General features: G+C 43.5%; 1 protein-coding gene across 1 annotated transcript; it reads right to left on the bottom strand.

Moving 5' to 3' along the window:
• Positions 1–1458: 1458 nt before the first annotated feature.
• On the bottom strand, positions 1459–19270 carry RNF135 (ring finger protein 135; the record flags this gene model as incomplete). Its single annotated transcript, XM_082679471.1, is given in 11 exon segments — positions 1459–1517; positions 1520–1899; positions 1901–1976; positions 3497–3586; positions 9447–9527; positions 9530–9598; positions 12793–12855; positions 12858–12924; positions 16434–16715; positions 16719–16791; positions 19266–19270. Coding segments are annotated over 11 exon segments (1245 nt in total).
• Positions 19271–19512: the final 242 nt, after the last annotated feature.

The raw sequence follows: 19512 nt of genomic DNA, 5'->3' as shown, positions 1-19512 counted from the left end.
TTGTGGCGCACGGGCTTAGTTGCTCTGAGGCATGTGGGATCTTCCCAGACCAGGACTCGAACCTGTATTCCCTGCATTGGCAGGTGGATTCTCAACCACTGGGCAACCAGGGAAGCCCAAGGCTTTATTTCTTGACCTGAAAGGTAGTTACAACTGTGTTTAATAATAATAATAATTATTATTCCTTACACTGCACATGTGTTTTGTGTAGTTTTCTCTGTCCATTCTGTTAATATAATAAAATGATTCTAAAAAATAGGGGAAATCAAGTATGAGATGAGACCGTGTGCCAGCCAGACTGTAAGGACCCCCCCCACCTCCTGGTATTCATGCCCTTGTGAACCCCAACCCCTTAAATGTGGGCGGGACCTGTGACTTGCTTCTAACCAATAGAATAAGGCAAAGGTGATGGCATACGTGTGATTATATGTCCCTGTGATTAGATTCTATAAGACTTAATGTCCACCTTGCTAGGAAACTTGATCTCCCTTGTTGGCTTTGAAGAAGTAAGCAGCCATGTTGCAGAGGCCCACCAAGTAAGGAACTGAGGGGGGTCCTCAGTCTGACAACTCACAAGGAACTGAAGCCTGCCGACAACCACGTGAGCTTGGAAGCAGATCCTTCCCCAGTGGAGCCTCAGATGTCACCCGGCCCCAGTTCACACCCTGACTGCAGCTTGTGAGTCTCCAAAACAGAGGCCTCAGCTAAGCTGTATCCTGACGCCTGGCCCACAGAAGCTGCGAGAGAATAAATATGTGTTGTTTGCAACCACTGAATGTGTGATAATAGTATTACACAGCAATTGATAGCACGCCCCTTGTGTGTGTGTAGGGGGGGGTCCCCTAAAATCAATCTCATTTTCAGTGATGCACTAGAAGGACTCGCAGAACTCAGCAAAGCTGTTATACTTACGGTTACAGATGATTACAGTGAAAGGATACAGGTTAAAACCAGCAACAGAAAAAGGCACATAGGGCAGAGGCCAAGAGAGCCCACTCACTCCTCTCTCAGTGGAGTTATGGGGACAATGTTTAATGCTCCCAGGATGACGTATGACAACACACACGGAATACTGCCAACCAGGGAAGCACATTCAAGTCTTGGTGCCCAAGGCTTTGACTGGCGGTCGGTCATGCAGGCAGACTCACCGCCCAAGTGGCTGACCTTAGTTTCCAGCCCTTCCAGAAATCAAGCTGATACTGTGTGGCCCAAGGCCCTCAGATAAACACACTCTTATCAGGCAGGATATTCCAAGGGCTTAGATACTATCTCCCACTCAAGAGCCTGTCCTTTCTTGTAACCGGTCCGCCAGGGTTTGAACAATGCAAGCCTGCTGGGTTAAACATTTACTTTGCATCCCTTAACTTTGGAAGCGGGATGTTAACTTGAGTCAAGTTGACTCCCTGCTTGAAGGCAGAGAGACCAGGAAATCAACATGGTTTAACACCAAGGGAATGTTTATACGTTTATTTGCCTCATAGTCAGAGAGCTTCCAGGGAATAAGCCATACAGCCAGAGGCAGGGTGCAGAGGAAAGGCAGCAGAGACTGGGCACTCAGAGACGAGCTTCACCTGATCAGCCACGGAATAGAAGGCAAGCTTTCCCTCCTCAAGGTCCAGCCAGATGCCCACCACACTAGGTCTGTTTGAGCCAAGGACAGTTTTCTTGACCATGTCCCATGCAGAGAGCTGGCTAGTCCCTTTCCACTCTACATACCAGGAGTCCCTGGTCCTTCCCAGGATCTGGTCACGCCTCATCCCCCAGGAAGCCACCCCAACTGCCCAGTGGCTACATCGCTGAGTGTCCACTTCCCAGTACTGCTGCCCAGAAGAGAGAGCCTGGGAACATAAGGCCTGGCAGGAGGCAAACCTCTCATGACTCCAGGGATAGGGCTGTGGGCGGTGAGATACAGTGATCCTTGGACACCTCCAGGCTACAGGAGAGGCTCCCTAGGTCAAAGGTTGGATTGATGACCCCTGGGGAAAAACACCAGAACAGGACTAGCCACCTCTGATGGTTCATGCTAAGAGGTCTTCAAATAGCAAAAGGCAGCTTTGTGCCTTTGAGTGTGATAAAGTTTTACACATCCTGGCATTAAAACTGGTGCATCAAGGGACTTTCCTGGTGGCAAAGTGGTTAAGAATCTGCCTGCCAATGCAGGGAACACAGGTTCAAGCCCTGGTCCGGGAAGATCCCACATGCCACGGAGAAACTAAGCCCGTGCGCCACAACTACTGAAGCCTGTGTGCCACAACTACTGAAGCCCATGCGCCTAGAGCCCGTGCTCCGCAACAAGAGAAGCTACTGCAATGAGAAGCCCGTGCACTGCAACGAACAGTGGTCCCCGCTCGCCGCAACTAGAGAAAGCCCGTGTGTAGTAATGAATACCCAACACAGCCAAAATAAATTTTAAAAAAATATATTGGTGCATCAACTTGCAGTAGGACCTTGTTATACATACCCCTGATGTTGTTCTAGTAACAATACCCTCCTTTCTCACCTTAATTTCTACTTACCCATTAGCCCTCTTTCAGGAAGCCCCCTGCCCCAGCAAAAGTCACGTCTTGGGGCTTCCCTGTTGGCGCAATGGTTGGGAGTCCACCTGCCGATGCAGGGGACGTGGATTCGTGCCCCGGTCCAGGAAGATCCCACATGCGGCGGAGCGGCTGGGCCTGTGAGCCATGGCCGCTGAGCCTGCGCGTCCGGAGCCTGTGCTCCGCAACGGGAGAGACCACAACAGTGAGAGGCCCGCGTACCGCAAAAAAAAAAAAAAAAAAAAGTCACATCTTGCTTTTTCCCTAATACTTTACCTGATCTCTTATGATACTTACCATCTTCTACCTGTAGTACAGTGATTGATGACCATGGCTGTTTATATCTCTCCACTTACACATGATCTTCCTGATTAAGGATCATGTCATTCATTTTGTATATTTCATAATGTTTTCTTTTAAGGGAGTAAATAATTACTAATACACAGCATTCCTACTCTAGGCTCATACTTACACACATTCATTCAGCCTCATGACAATCCCACAAGGGAAGTAAGTACTATTATCCCCATCTTACAGATGAGGGAACTGAGGCTCTGAGAGATTACGTGACTTGTCCAAGATCACACAGCTAGTGAGAGGAGGAGCTGGGAGTCAAACCCAAGCAGTCTGGCTCCAGGATCCGTGCTCGCAAGGACCACTCCAGACTCGGACAGTGATGGTAGTTAAACAGGTTGGGGGATTGGCAGTTGGCAGTAAATGGTGGCCCCAGCATGGATGCCCAAAGTTGCCTGGGTTCTGAGTGCTCATGAGTCTGGCTTAGCCTGGAATTTGGGAGTCTTCAACTCCTTTTATCTTTGTGATCAGCTCCCCATGGAGAGGGGCCAGGTGTGGGGGAACTAGCCAAGGAGTGAGCCTAACAGCAGAGAGGTGGACACAGCACGCTCTTGCAGCTCCTTGCTGAAGCAGGTCAAACCCAGGTTGTAAGCAGACCACATACTTACATTGAGCGAACGAGGAAGCCCTCTTGGGTGCCAGGTGGCTCTGGTCAGGCAGTGGGCATGAGGAGGAAGACAGAGCTTCTGGGAGTTCAACTATGGAATCAAAAAAATTGGGAGAGGGGCTTCCCTGGTGGCGCAGTGGTTGAGAATCTGCCTGCCAAGGCAGGGGACACGGGTTCGAGCCCTGGTCTGGGAGGATCCCACGTGCCGCAGAGCAACTAGGCCCGTGAGCCACAATTACTGAGCCTGCGCGTCTGGAGCCTGTGCTCCGCAACAAGAGAGGCCGCGATAGTGAGAGGTCCACGCACCGCAATGAAGAGTGGCCCCCACTTGCCACAAGTAGAGAAAGCCCTCGCACGGAAACGAAGACCCAACACAGCCAAAAATAAATAAATTAATTAATTATTTTTAAAAAAAGCAACGAACAGTGAGAGAGAGAGAGAGACGTTTGAGAGAGAGAGAGAGACATTTAAAAAAAAAAAATTGGGAGGGGAAGAAAGTCCCATCAAAAAAAGGCAAATAGAAAGTATCCAAACATCGTGATCAGCACATACAGCTTGTCCTCCTCATCATCAGATCTTGATCAGGCAGTACATCCAGCTTAGGTACATCCAGCCCCATGTTCTTACCATGGACTTTTTTTTTTTTACTGTCTGTTTCCTCACTGAGTTCTAAGCTCCTTGCTGGCAGAGACCTTGTTCATCTCTGTATTCTAAGCACAAGCCCATCGCCAGGCACATAGGAAGTTTTTCATGCATATTTATCAATATGCATGATAAAGGGATCACAGCCTCATGCAAGGGATCACGGGCACCCTGACACCCAGAATATCCACGCCCCCCAGGTCAGTGCTTTAAACTGTTATAAAACTGGGGAACATGAGATTCATCACAACTGCTAGGACCTATTACCTCTCAGTGTACATTGAGGGTTTCTTTTTTATTGAAGTATAGTTGATTTACAACGTTGTTTTAATTTCTGCTGTAAAGCAAAGTGATTCAGTTATACATATATATATTCTTTTTCATATTCTTTTCCATTATGGTTTATCACAGGATATTGAATATAGTTCCCTGTGCTACACAGTAGAACCTTGTTGTTTATCCATTCTATATGTAACAGTTTGCATCGGCTAATCCCAAACTGTACTAAAGTTTAATTGTTACCTTAAAACTACTATGTGCTTGCAATGACCATAGTTAGGTAGAATAAGGGACAGTAAGGGAAATGTCAGAGTATGGACTGTGAAGGTGAAATTTTCCCCTATTTGTACCTTGAGGTGACAGCAGCATAAAGTGAATCCAAGAGTCAGACTGAGAAGAGACAGAAGGCCCTATCTAGGGTGTGGGCTGTGAACACTTAGGTCATGAGAGCAGGAGAGCTGCCCTTCAAGAAGCCATGCTCAAAATCTACGTGGGGTACCACTCTTCTTTCTATTGAGCTGATAGGATTTTACTTATCGTTAATCACAGTTTTAAAAATGTTTGTAAGAACTGCTAGCTACTTCTTTCATTTTTTAGCTAACACAAGTTTTTCCCCTAGTGATAGAGAAAATAATCTACACTTGACTGGTTGGTTCTTAAAAATACTTAGAAAAAAGAAACGAAATTGAGTTATTTGTAGTGAGGTGGATGGACCTAGAGTCTGTCATACAGAGTGAAGTAAGTCAGAAAGAGAAAAACAAATACCGTATGCTAACACATATATATGGAATCTAAGGAAAAAAAAAAGTCATGAAGAACCTAGGGGTAAGACAGGAATAAAGACACAGACCCACTAGAGAATGGACCTGAGGATATGGGGAGGGGGAAGGGTAAGCTGTGACAAAGTGAGAGAGTTGCATGGACATATATACACCACCAAACGTAAAATAGATGGCTGGTGGGAAGCAGCCGCATAGCACAGGGAGATCAGCTCAGTGCTTTGTGACCACCTAGAGGGGTGGGATAGGGAGGGTAGGAGGGAGGGAGACGCAAGAGGGAAGAGATATGGGAACATATATATATGTATAACTGATTCACTTTGTTATAAAGCAGAAACTAACACACCATTGTAAAGCAATTATACTCCAATAAAGATGTTAAAAAAATACTTAGAAAAAAAGAAACATGAGGTACATTCATAAATATTGAGTAGCTATTAAATAAGACACTGGTAACTATTACAGAAATGAAGTATTTTGATATGTTAATCTCTCTGGGTATAAACTCAACTGCTTACCCACTGATTATGATAGGTTTCATAAAAGAACAAAAAATGATAGTTTATTAAACAATTGATTTGCCAGAAATATTTGTTATATAAACTTAATTGCTGAGAAATTTCTTTAAAACAGAATCTAAAGAATCTCATTTCTCTACTAAGAGAATAAGCTACAGGCTTTTTTTTTTTTTTAAAGTAGCCAGGATCCCTTGGGAATTTAAAATAATAATTTCAAGAACAAACCATTCTAAGCAGAATTGTTCTGCATAAAATTACAGTTGACCCTTGAATAGCACAGGTCTGAACTGCGAAGGTCCATTTATCTTTTTCAATAAATATACAAAAATATATGTGGATCAAAAATATATGTGGATCAATAAATATATGTGGATCAATAAATACACAAAAATATATGTGTAGAACGTCACGTGCAAGACTTGTTTTGAAGTGGATAGCCTTTCCTTACATAAGCATACGGTGAGTGATATTTAATATAAAATTAGTAGTGTGTTAGTTTTCCTTCTCTCCAGTTTTCTTTCTCTCCCTCTCTATCAGCCTACCATCATAGGTAACTGTTTTGTTTTAAAAAAATAACAATGTTCCTAATACTGTGTTATGAATATGACTGTAATATTGTATGCCATAAAAATTTTATAATGATTAATCCATTAGTGTATAGGTTAGGCTACCACAAAGCAAGCATACTGTTGCTTCTTTGTTATCAATGCATGAATAGTTACACCTGTAAATAAATGTTTCTTTTTTGCATTATCTTTTTTGCATTATCTTTTCATTTTTGATGTCTTTCTTTTTTGCATTATCTTTTCATTTTTGATGTCTAGTGTTAGTAATATGTATAACATCCTCAGTGCTTTTTATCATATAAGACAATGTGTATGTAGATACTGACAGACAGACGCTTCATCTCATAAACAGATGATGTAAACTTACAGTATAGATAGCTACAGCAGAGTACTGTAAATGTATTTTCTCTTCTTTATGCTTTTCTTAATAAAGTTTTTTCTCTGGCTTACTTTATTGTAAGAATACAGTATATAATACATAAAACATACAAAATATGTGTTAATCAACTGTTTATGTTATCTGTAAGGCTTCCAGTCAGCAGTACGCTATTGGTAGTTAAGTTTTGGGGCAGTCAAAAGTTATAGTGAAGACTTCCCTGGTGGCACAGTGGTTAAGAATCCGCCTGCCAATGCAGGGGACACGGGTTCGAGGCCTGGTCCGGGAAGATCCCACATGCCACAGAGCAACTAAGCCCATGCGCCACAACTACTGAGCTTGCGCTCTAGAGCCCGCGAGCCACAACTACTGAAGCATGCGCACCTAGAGCCCGAGCTCCGCAACAAGAGAAGCCACCGCAATGAGAAGTCCACGGACCACAACGAAGAGTAGTCCCCGCTCGACGCAACTAGAGAAACCCCACGTGCAGCAACGAAGACCCAACGCAGCCAAAGATTAATTAATTAAAAATATAAATAAATAAAATAAAATAGGACTCCTGTTTACAAAAAAGAAAAAAGTTATAGTCAGATTTTTGGCTGTATAGGCGTTTGGTGCCCCTAACCCCCATGTTGTTCAAGGGTCAACTGTACTCCTCAGTAATTAAATTTGTATTACAAATAATCACCCCTGCTGGGTAAGCTACACCAAAATGCTTATCAAAACTTTAGTGTGCATGAAAATCCCCTGCAAAGTTGTCAAAAATGCAAATCCTTGGGGCTTACTCCCAGAGATGCTAACTCAATAGTCTGGCCATGGGCTTTGGATTCTGCTTTTTTTTTAAGGGTGGAAAGATTTTTAATTAATATTATGAAGTCACCATAATACAGATATCAAAGCCACAAAAAGAACATATAAGGAAGAAAAAAAAAACATAGGCCAACAAACCTGGAGATTATCTGCATTCTTATTAGTGTTACAGAGAGGCCCGGGTTATACTCAAGAAACACTGTGCCCTTTAGGCTGCCTGATTTCCGTGGCAGCTCATGGTGTGTTTACATAGGGTCAAAGGAAACCATTGTGATGAGGCAGTCAAATTGCTTAGCAGCTGTTAAAGTGCTGGCTTGAAGAATAACTAATCTATTGTCTTAAAAACAATCTTGTGAGAACTTCAGGAAATGATGTTTCAGGAAATAGGCATATATTCAGATCTTATGTTTTAAAACTGTCCTGGACTGGTCCAAATAATCAAAATCAAAATACCAAAATAATCAACGTTGTACTTGCTAAGGCATACTTGAATTTTCTAAGTTAAATTTTAAAAATACTTAATATGTATACTTAATTCCTCAAAAAATTAAATATAGAATTGCCATATGATCCAGTAATTCCACTTGTAGGCATATATACAAAAGAATTGAAAGCAAGATCTCAAAGAGATGTTCATACCCATACTGATTTGTAAAGGTATCAAGATATATTAAGTAAAAAAAGAAAAGCAAAATGCAGAACAGTGTATACAATATGCTAACTTTTGTGTAAAAAAAAAAGATTGGGGGAGATAAGAATATAAACTTGTGTTTGCTTGTACTTACAAAAGTAAATTCTGAATGGACACTTAAGAAAACTAGTAAAGGTGGTTAACTGGGGGAATAAGAAGAATTGGACGAGAGTAGGAACACAACACTTTTGTTGTGTCTTTTTATATTTTTTGATTTTTGAATTAAAATTTTTAAATTTAATCCTCAAGTTTAAAGCTCGAGTTCAGATTTTAAATTAGGAACCCATCCTAAATTTAGGAGCACACAGGAGCTAAGAGGTCACTTTATTTCTCAGATCATTTTTGGAACAATTAATAAACTGTACTCTAACTGGTTTCCTTAAGAAACTTTTCCCAAGGAATCATGCTTCTCCACTTAAATAAGAAACTTTTTAACAGAGCAAGATGATTTAAATATCTAAAAGCTCTAAGAGATACGTCTCTAAAGCATACAAAGCCTGCCGTGGCCGAGTCAGGAGGCAGAGGCAAGGGAGACCAGAGCACTTGTCTAAGGGGCAGGTGTGAATTGTTTTTCAATCCTGAGCCACTGAACAACAGCGAACCTAAAAGTCAGGACAGAAAGGTTGTTTTCTACATTGTTACCCTTTATTATTAAACACTCTGGCCAGAGATTACAGTTGAGTAGAATTTTTTTTTTTTTTATTTTTGCGGTATGCGGGCCTCTCACTGTTGTGGCCTCTCCCGTTGCGGAGCACAGGCTCCGGACGCGCAGGCTCAGCGGCCATGGCTCACGGGCCCAGCCACTCCGCGGCATGTGGGATCCTCCCGGACCGGGGCACGAACCCGTGTCCCCTGCATCAGCAGGCGGACTCTCAACCACTGCGCCACCAGGGAAGCCCAGTTGAGTAGAATTTATGAAGAACTATATACAAAGTTGCATGCTTCATTAATAAGGACATTTACTAGTGAAAAATAAAAAGCTGCCTATTTCTGAATCTCCTCAGGTAGATAACACAGATGCACGGTGAGCAAGCAAAATCAGATCTAGGTTCTGGATTTATAGATCTTAGAAAACGAGTTTCTATCTATGAAGGGCCTGTGATACATCACACCTCCAATCAGGTCCAAAAACACATCCAGTCACAAAAATAGCTCAGCCCACTCCTTCCTCATTCACACCACAGGGATAACACAGCTGGGCTCTCAGATCCTGTCCCCAAAAAACAAAGCCACGGAACGCTGCCCCAACTTCCATAATTAAACCTCCTCTACCAAATAAAATCAACTCACCCTGCATTTGTTCTTCAAGGGCCTCTTTCCACATGAAGTTTTCTTGTAATTTTTCCTGGATCTCTTCAAGGTCATGGAGATGTCTCTCATTTTCCCCTCAGGTGTGTTGGAAGTCACTAGTTTTGGAGAAGCCAAGGAAAAGTCCACCCCATCTGACAAAGCCTACTGATGAATCATTTAAAAAAAAAAAAAAGAAGAAGAAGGAGAAGGAGAATAATAATAATAGGAAGAAGAAGAAAGGAAGGAAGGAAGGAAGAAGGAAAAAAGAAAATCTCTTAAGGAATGCATCAAATATATTCCAGTTCGGGGCTTCCCTGGTGGTGCAGTGGTTGAGAGTCCGCCTGCCGATGCAGGGGACACGGGTTCGTGCCCCGGTCCGGGAAGATCCCACATGCCGCGGAGCGGCTAGGCCCGTGAGCCATGGCCGCTGAGCCTGCGCGTCCGGAGCCTGTGCTCCGCAACGGGAGAGGCCACAAATATATTCCAGTTCTACCAACCATCTATAATTTTCTACTTACCTCCTAACGGATTTTTCAAAACATAGTTAGGTCCTCAAAGTATGCGCCTTGAAAACAATCTGGAATAATACACAGTATGGCAAAAATACCAGAGAATGGCGATTTCTTGGTGATGGGGTTACGGATGATTTTCATTTGTCTTTTCAACTGCAATATATTTTCTAGTATTTTGTACAACAGATATGGGGTTCTTAGCTCATACCCCCAAAACATTTGAAAATTTTAGGCCCATCTTATAGGGGCTTTACAAAATAAATAATACAGATAGTCACTAAGATAAGCTACAGAGGCTGAAATAATCTTCCCCAGACTGCTATCATAACTCTTCCTAAGGGCCAAGACAAACATGTTGCCTGCATACAGGCCCTGCTCTCTGGGGCCTCTAACACACACTCCCTGATTTTCTTTAACTTCAGGTCCTGTTATTCCCCAACACAGACTCTCATCTGCTCACCACCTTCCCACCTTCAGCACCTGACTTTCCTTCCCAACTTTGCAAAATCCATTTCCCATTCTTTTTGCCAATCATAACAGGGGTAGGTACCACCTGCTGAATATTTTCCACTGCTTACCTCTAATTTGCCTAACAACTTTCCAAGATAGGTTTATTATCCCCATTTTACAAAAGAGGGAGTTCATGGAGGTTAACTATATTGTCATAGCTAATTTGATTGCCCCACATTTTCACATTGCTCAAGCACTTTCTTAAGCAAGATCTTTAAAAAAAAATCTCCACATTAAACCAATGAGGTGCAGGCCATGGATCATTTTTTTTTGTTTTACAGATAGAAATCTGAGACTCAGAAAGATGGAATGACTTGTCCAAGGTCATAATACTAGTGAGTGGCAATGTCAGGACTTATGGACGGACTCTCAGACCTTCTACCCTAACACACTGCATCCCTGAGGACCCATTTATTCACTCACTCAAATACACTGGGTGTTTGTTGAGCGCTTACTATGTGCCAAGCACTGTGTTAGGCTTGGGGATACAAGAGTGAACAAAGGAACAAAAGCCATTAAGGTCACTGCCCTCATAGAGCTTAGAGTCCGGTGCAAGGGAAGAGGGATGAAAGACATTAATAAATTATGGTGCCAATCATGATCAAGTCACAACTGTAACAACTGCTACAAATGAAAGGTACATGGAATCATACGTAAGAGCCTGTAATAAGGGGATTTGACTTGTTCAAGGAAATCAGTGAAGGCTTCTCCAAGGAAGTGATAATCTAGCTGAGGTCTGAAGGATGAGCAGGCACTACCTACATGACAGAGTAAAAGAAGAACATTCCATGGTGTGGGCCCTGTGATGGGAAGAAGTGTGACACTCTGGAGGGAACAGATCAGAGCAATTAAAAGACTTTGGTAGAAATCCAGGCAAGAAATAGTCATAGGATTGGATTAGAGTCGTCTTTAAGGAGCTGAAGAATAGTAAATAGGGGGCTCCCCTGGTGGCACAGCGGTTAAGAATCTGCCTGCCAATGCAGGGGACACATGTTCGAGCCCTGGTCCAGGAAGATCCGACATGTCAAAGAGCAGTTAAGCCCGTGCGCCACAACTACTGAGCCTGCCCTGTAGAGCCCGCGAGCCACAACTACTGAAGCCCGTGTGCCACAACTACTGAAGCCCGTGCACCTAGAGCCCATGCTCCGCAACAAGAGAAGCCACCACAATGAGAAGCCGGCGCACTGCAACAAAGAGTAGTCCCTGCTCTCAGCAACTAGAGAAAACCCGCGTGCAGCAGCGAAGACCCAATGCAGCCAAAAATTAAATAAATAATTTAAAAAAAAAAAAAAAAGAATAGTAAATAGATTCAAGAGATGTTTAGGCAGATGATGGAAGAGGTGACATGATTCCCAGGTTTCTGGCTTGTGCACTTGGAAGGGCTACAGGGTCAGTTGCTGAGACGGGGTATTCCAGAGGAGAAACAGTGCAGGACGGATTAAGTGCGATGTGTCTTTGAGATGCTAAGAGAAGATGAGAAGGAAGACACCAGACCAGAACTCAGAGAAGGGTCCAGGCTGAAGCTATATTTGTGCACAGAGGTGGTAGTTAAAACCACAGGAATGCAGAGGACCACGTAGGGGGAACAGACAGCGACCTACAACTCAGCCTTGAAGAATCCCAGCATCTCACTGCTTAGCAGCGGAGAGTAAACCTGCAAAACAGACTGAAAAGGAGCAGCTGGAGAGAAATGCAGAAAGGCTGGAAGACTCGTGTCCCAGAGCTAAGGGAAAAGAAAGCTTCAAGAATGAAGTTGTGAAAAGAAGCAGACTCACAGATATAGAAAATAAATTAGTGGTTACCAGTGGGTAGAGGGGAGGGAGGGGCAATATAGAGATAGGGCAGTGGGAGGAACAAACTGTTGGGTGTAAGATAGGCTACAAGGATATATTGTACATACAGGAAATATAACCAGTATTTTCTAATAACTGTAAATGGACCGTAACCTTTCAAAATTATACAAAAATTTTTAAAAATTAAAAAAAAAAAGAATGAAGTTGTGGTTGACTGTGTCAAAGGCTGCTGAAAGGCCAATGAGGATAAGAGCTAGAACATCTACAGGATTTGCGTAGAGGTCACGGGTGATCTTAGAGCTGGTTAGGTGGAGTGATAAGATAGAACTAGCCCACTTGAAGCCTTCTTACCTCACCTCAAGCATTCCAAACTCCCGATCATCCCTGTTTGGTGGTGAAGAGCATGGTAAAAGACAGGGACTTAGCGCATCCTTCAACTGCAAACCAATTCAGGTTGCTCCCTAGCTGTCCCAGGGAGCTGTCCCTAGCGCCACCCCCTGGCACATCCTTTCTTCTCCCAGATGAGCCTACCAATGCTCATTTCATTGCCTGGTTCAGATTCTGGGAGATGTCTCTGACTCTGAAGGCTCCTGTATCTATAAGCCGTTCCACCAGCTCTGCGAGCCCCCAGCCAACTTCTGTGATGCTCTTCTGTGCCACCGCCTTTAAAAGAGCAAAGCAGAGCACAAAGCTGGACCAGGAACCAGTTCTAGACAGAGGGAGCTGTAAACACTGGATAAAGGAGGCAGGCAAGGAAGTGACAAAAATGTCTAGAGGGCAAGGAGGTAAGCTCCCTGGACCTTTGGCATGCCCATTTCCCCCTACTGGTGGTCCAGTGGCCATAACAGAGAACCAGAGTTCATCCATAGGATGGGGGAGGGGGAGGGGGTGAGGCATGAAGGGAAGCCTAGGGGTCATTTTGAACAGGGGAAGTCAGAGACGAAATAGGGTGAGAGCCTGGAGGTTTGGCAGCACTGGTGGCAGCTGATGAGGTGAGTGGAAGGCATTTGGCTCGGGTTTCAGCTCCACTCTCAACTCTGACTGACTCGTCCTGTGTCTTTATCACTCCTTTCATAAATAAAAGCGTCCATCCCTCCTTTTCTTCAACAGTGAAAAGGATCGACTATGAAAAGATCTTGGAGACTTTAAAGTGATGTGCAGATGCAAACTCTTTTTGTTTGTTTATTGACATCCGTCACATTTAAAGAAACATTCAGATGAGAATGCTAAACCACTCCACTTCCGGAGCTTCATCTGCTCAGCTGCCTGGCTGGGAATGGGAGGTAGTTTTGCAGCCAACACATTCTGGCAACACCCTCAAGACCTGGTCACAGTCATCTGAGGCAGGCGGGGCCCAGACTTCAATGGAGAAATTTGCATTACCTCCAAAAGAGGTCCTACGGAGAGCCACAGAAATACAAGATGTTCATCATCTTCCTCTAAATAAACCAGAGCTTTTAGAACTTTGGAGGGACATTTTTCACTTTTTAAATTATGCTGGAACCTCAAAAACTGGAGAACCAGTTTTTCATCTCTAAGAAGCACTGACGTCCCTCAAAATAGCATGTGTTTTGGAAGCCATATGCAGACTATTTTATAGAGGAGGTGGCTGACCACGGGTACAATTGTTTGCTCTTAAATTTCCAGGTCTCACTCTTAAATATTCAGGCAGCTGGAATTCTGGAATGGAGTCCTTATCTAGACACCTGAACAAATTAAAAACTTTAAAAAATAAGTGTGTTGCTTTTTCCATCCATAAAAGAGCTGCACACTCATTGTGGTGAGTTTAGAAAATACAGAGAATGAGAAAGAAGAAATGTTTTAAATTATCCGATATCCTACCATCCATAGGCAATCATTTTAATTTAAAAGCCAATGGAAAGTATATTCAGTCACTATAAGCTATACTAACAAAGGGTTTTAAGGACCTGAGGAATAATGCTGTATTTATTTATTTATTGCCTGCACCACTTGGTTTATAGGATCTCAGTTCCCCGACCAGGGATTGAACTCGGGCCACAGCAGTGAAAGCGCCCAGTCCTAACCACTAGACCACCAGGGGACTCTCAATGCTGTATTTATAACCAAAAAGAAGAGAACAGCTTTATTCATAATTGCAAAAAAAAAAATAACCAATATGTCCATCAAAAGGTGAATAGATAAACTGTGGGACATCTACGCAATGGAATATTATTTGACAATAAAATGAGCTATCAAGCCACAAACCTTAATTTTGTTTAATGAAAGAAGCCAGCCTGAAAAAGCTAGATACTGTGTGATTCCAAAGATACGACATTCTAGAAAGCGCAAAACTAAAGAGATAGCAAAAAGTCAGTGGTTGCCAGGGGCTGGGGAGAGGGAGGGGGTACAAAGAGGCAGAATGCAGGGGATTTTCAAGGCATAAAACTGTTAACTACAGATACATGACTTCATGCATTTGTCAAAATCCATAGAACGGTACAACACAGAGAGTGAACCCTGATGTAAACTGTGGATTTTAGTTAATAACGACGTATCAATATTGGTTCATAAATTGTAACAAGTGTACCAAACTAATGCAAGATATTAATAATAAGGGTAACGATGAGGTGTATATGGGAATTTTCTGTACTATCTGCTCAATTTTCTGTAAGCCTAGAACTGCTCTAAAAAATAAAGTCTATTAATTAATTTTTTTTAAAAAAGAGGAGTGGATAGCTCCAAGCTCTTTTACCCTCCACCAACCCAGCCCCCCCCCCCACACACACACAGAGAGAGAAACGTCTCAAGACAAGCAGAAACTGTCAGAACCAACTTTGTCAGAACTCTGGCAGACACTGACTCAAAAAAGCACAACCTGGCAGTAGGAAAGCTTTGTGGCATTTTGACTTGCTCTTGCCCCGTTCCCTTCCTGGCTCAGTGATGGTACTGAAAATTCCCAGCGTGAAACTCTGGTCCTGGTTCCCAAAGGAGCAGAGCAGATCTTATTCACAAACCATTGTGTCTGTCTGTTCTAACCTGGCTGGGGGCTGCCTGAAGGAATGCCACAGGGTGCTTATCTCTGTTTCACCTAACCCAGAGCTCAGACCAGAAAGGTGGTGAGTATTGCTCAGAAGTTCTGCAAGCGGAGTTAAACTTGCAGGTGTCTGGGGCAAAAGACTGTGGTGGAAACAGACAATAACCTAAGTCCCAGAAGCAAATAGACCAGGAGCAAATAGACCTAAGTCCCAGGAGCAAAAGTTGGGGAAAATTGGAATCCTACTTTGTTAATGGGAATGCAAAGTATTGTTGTTGCTGTGGAATGCAGTTTGGCTGTTCCTCAATAAGTTAAACACAGAATTACCATATGATCCAACAATTCTACTCCTACCCAGAATAACTGAAAATAGGAACTCGGATACTTGTACATCAACGTTCACTGCAACATTACTCGCAATAACCCAAAGGTGGAAACAATCCAAATGTCCATCGATGTTTGAATTGATTCGAAAAAAAAAAAGTGGTATAATCATACAAGGGAATTATTATTCAGCCACAAAAAGGAATGAAGTTCGGATACATGCTACGACATGAATGAATCTTGAAAACATTATAGCAAGTGAAAGAAGCCAAAGCCAGAAACAAACTGACAAATATTGTATGATTCCACTTCTGTGAAATATCTAGAGTAGGCAAAGTCACAGAGACAGAAAGTAGAATAGAGGTTACCAGGGACTGGAGGGCAGGGGAGGGAGAAATTATTGCTTCATGGGTACAAAGCTTGTTTGTGGTGATGAAAAAGTTTTGGAACTAGATAGTGGTGATGGTTGCACGGCACTGTAAATATAATGCCACTGAATTGTACATTTTAAAATGGTTAAATGGCAAATTTTATGTTATATAATGTAAACATATTTTAGCACAATTAAAAATTGTCAGAGAGACACAGTGGGTGCAGAAAGACTGGAAATAATTGGAAAGAGGCCAGGGTGGATAGCGCCTAGGTTGATAGGATTTCTGATTTTGATTTTTTTTTTTTTCTGCTTCTTCATATTTTTCTGAACTTTCCAAATAACGGGTTCTACGTTCAGACTGAGAAAAGTAACGTGAAAATACAACCAGGAGGAGAGGAAGCGCCGTGGGGATAATGGGAGGCAGTCGGCGCGCGCGGGCGGATGGAGGTCAGAGGGCAGTCTCTGGTCCCGCCTTCCTACCGGCAGCTGCGCTGTGCGGCGCGGGGGCCCGGGCGCTGGGTTCGGGCCCTCCAGCTCGCGTGCCTCCCGACTGTACTTGTCCTCCAGGTCCTGCACCATCGTGTTCTTCCGCAGCTGCAGCGGCCGCTCGGCGCCCTCGCGGCAGGTGGGGCAGGACCCGTGGCGCCCTGCGCCCCACAGACCCATCAGGCAGTTGTGACAGAAGCTGTGGCCGCAGGAGAGCCTGGCGGGCCGGGCCAGCAGCTCGTGACAGATGATGCAGCCCAGGTCGTCCTCGGCCAGTCACATGGGGACGGCCGGGCAGGCGTCCAGGCCCGCCCTGGTCCCCAGACCGCCGCCGCTCCGCCCACCCCCGGGGCTGGCGCGCGGAAGTCAGGGCTACGCCGGGGGCTGCCAGCCCTGCGGCTACGTCTCCTCCTGCTCCTCCCTCGCTCTCCCTGTCCCCTCCTCCTTCGCTGCAGCTTGGGTCCACCCTTGATTCCTTTTTTCCAGTCCTTTTGCAAGCTGATTTATGCGCTGGGAAATGCGTTCGCCCCAGGCCGTTAGAAACCCACTGATGTCCCAAAGATTTTCTTTAGCTTGATGTCCCCCATTCCCATCAAAGTGCAACCCTGGGACTTCCCTGGCGGTCCAGTGGTTGGGACCCCCGCTAACACTGCAGGGGGAGCAGGTTCGACCGCTGGTCGGGGAACTAAGATCCCACATGCCCCCCGGTGTGGCCAAAAGATATAGATAGATAGATGATAGATAGATAGATAGATAGATATAGATAGATAGGTAGATAATAAATAGGTAGAAAGATAATAGATAGATTAGATAGATAATAGATTAGATAGATAATAGATAGGTAAGTAGATAGATAATAGATAGATTGGATAGGTAGATAGATAATAGATTAGATAGATTAGATAGATAATAGATTAGATAGATTAGATAGGTAATAGGTAGATAGATAATAGATTAGATAGATAGGTAGATTAAATAGATAGATAATAGATAGGTAGGTAGATAGGTAATAGATTAGATAGATAGGTAGATAGATAATAGATTAGATAGATAATAGATAGATAATAGATAGATAATAGATAGGTAAAGATAGATCGATAGATAATAGATAGGTAGATAGATAATAGGTAGATGGATTAGATTAGATAGATAATAAATAGATAATAGATTAGATAGAGTGATAGATGGTAGATGGATAGATTAGATAGATAGATTAGATAGATAGATTGGATAGATAGGTAGATAGATAATAGGTAGGTAGATAGATAGACAGGTAGGTAGGTAGATAGATTAGATAGATAGGTAGATAATAGATTAGATAGGTAGATAGATAATAGATTAGATAGATAGATTAGATAGATAATAGATAGGTAAAGATAGATCGATAGATAATAGATAGATAATGGATAGATAGGTAGATGGATTAGATAGATAATAGATAGATAGATTAGATAGAGCAATAGATGATAGATGGATAAATTAGATAGATTGGATAGATAGGTAGATAGATAATAGATAGGTAGATAGATAATAGATTAGATAGATAGATAATGGATAGGTAGGTAGATTAGATAGAAGGGGCTTCCCTGGTGGCGCAGTGGTTGAGAGTCCGCCTGCCGATGCAGGGGACACGGGTTCATGCCCCGGTCCGGGAAGAGCCCACATGCCGCAGAGCGGCTGGGCCCGTGAGCCATGGCCGCTGAGCCTGCGCGTCTGGAGCCTGTGCTCTGCAACGGGAGAGGCCGCAACAGTGAGAGGCCCGCGTACCGCAAAAAAAAAAAAAAAAAGATTAGGTAGATAGATAATAGATAAGATAGATTAGATAGATAGATACCCCAACAACTCTTGGGAGGAGGAAAAGGAGTGGACTCGATTTAAGAACTCTTTTCTGAGAATGCGCCCACTAGGTGTCCTCCAACCACTCCAAGTAGTGAGGGGTTGAAGAATACTGGGTGCAGAGCTGTGAAACTCTTTACAAATACCGATGTTGTTTGGCCCCCACTCCCAGAGAGTCTGATTTCATTGTCTTGGGTGGAGCCCCAGCGGGGTATTTTTAAAAACCTCCCCCAGATGATTCTAATGGTGCAGCCAAAGTTGAGTGACCCCTAGACTTTTAAAATCGCTATTACAATGCAGAAGTGAGCCACTGTTTCCTTACTGCTCTCTGCTGACTGAAAGCACATTACCCGATAGACTTCAGGACAAAAATACTAAAGTTTGTTTTCTTTTTTTCTTATAATTTAATTTTTAAAAATTTTTATTCATTTATTTGTTTATTTATTGGCTGCGTTGGGTCTTTGTTGCTGCGCCTGGGCTTTCTCTAGTTGTAGTGAGCAGGGGCTGCTCTGGGCTTCTCATTGCAAGTGGCTTCTCTTGTGGAACACAGGGTTCTAGGTGCGCAGGCTTCAGTAGTTGTGGCACGTGGGCTCAATAGTTGTGGCTCTTGGGCTCTAGAGTGCCAGCTTAGTAGTTGTGGCACTCGGGCTTAGTTGCTCCATGGCATGTGGGATCTTCCTGGACCAGGGCTTGAACCTGTGTCCCCTGCATTGGCAGGCAGATTCTTAACCACTGTGCCACCAGGAAAGTCCCAAAGTGTGTTTTCTTCAGGTAACAGGCCTGGCTCTGGTGGGGCTTGCTCTCTTCCTCCTCTCTTATTCCAGTCCCAAGTGCATTACAAGTAGAAAATATAAGAGCTTGGAAGAGCAAAGTCCCCAAGAGACAAAGGAACTTACAGGCTTACACAGCAATAACTGAATGGCAGAGAACAGGGCCTGTATCTCCGTGATCTGTTGAAATGAACTAAAAATGTCTTATATTTTATTTTACCCCATATTGCCTGGTGTCAAAGTAGGTACCAGATAATACAAATTTGTGTCTATTTCCAATACTGGAAATGACAGGAAGTAGTCCTTAGCGCTGCTCATCCAAGTTTCCAGCTCTTTCCCCGTCTAGGCACTTGGTAGGATTGGTACTTCTCTGACACTCTTGAAACACATAGAAGTAATACGTCAACTTCACATCAGCTTAAAAGGCTAGTAAGTCGTTGCATCTTTTTCTGCCAGCTGCCCTAACT

The sequence above is a fragment of the Grampus griseus genome, assembly GCF_964374135.1.
Source record: "Grampus griseus genome assembly, chromosome: 20".
NCBI classification, from domain to species: domain Eukaryota; kingdom Metazoa; phylum Chordata; class Mammalia; order Artiodactyla; family Delphinidae; genus Grampus; species Grampus griseus.
This window is presented reverse-complemented; position numbering and strand designations above follow the sequence as displayed.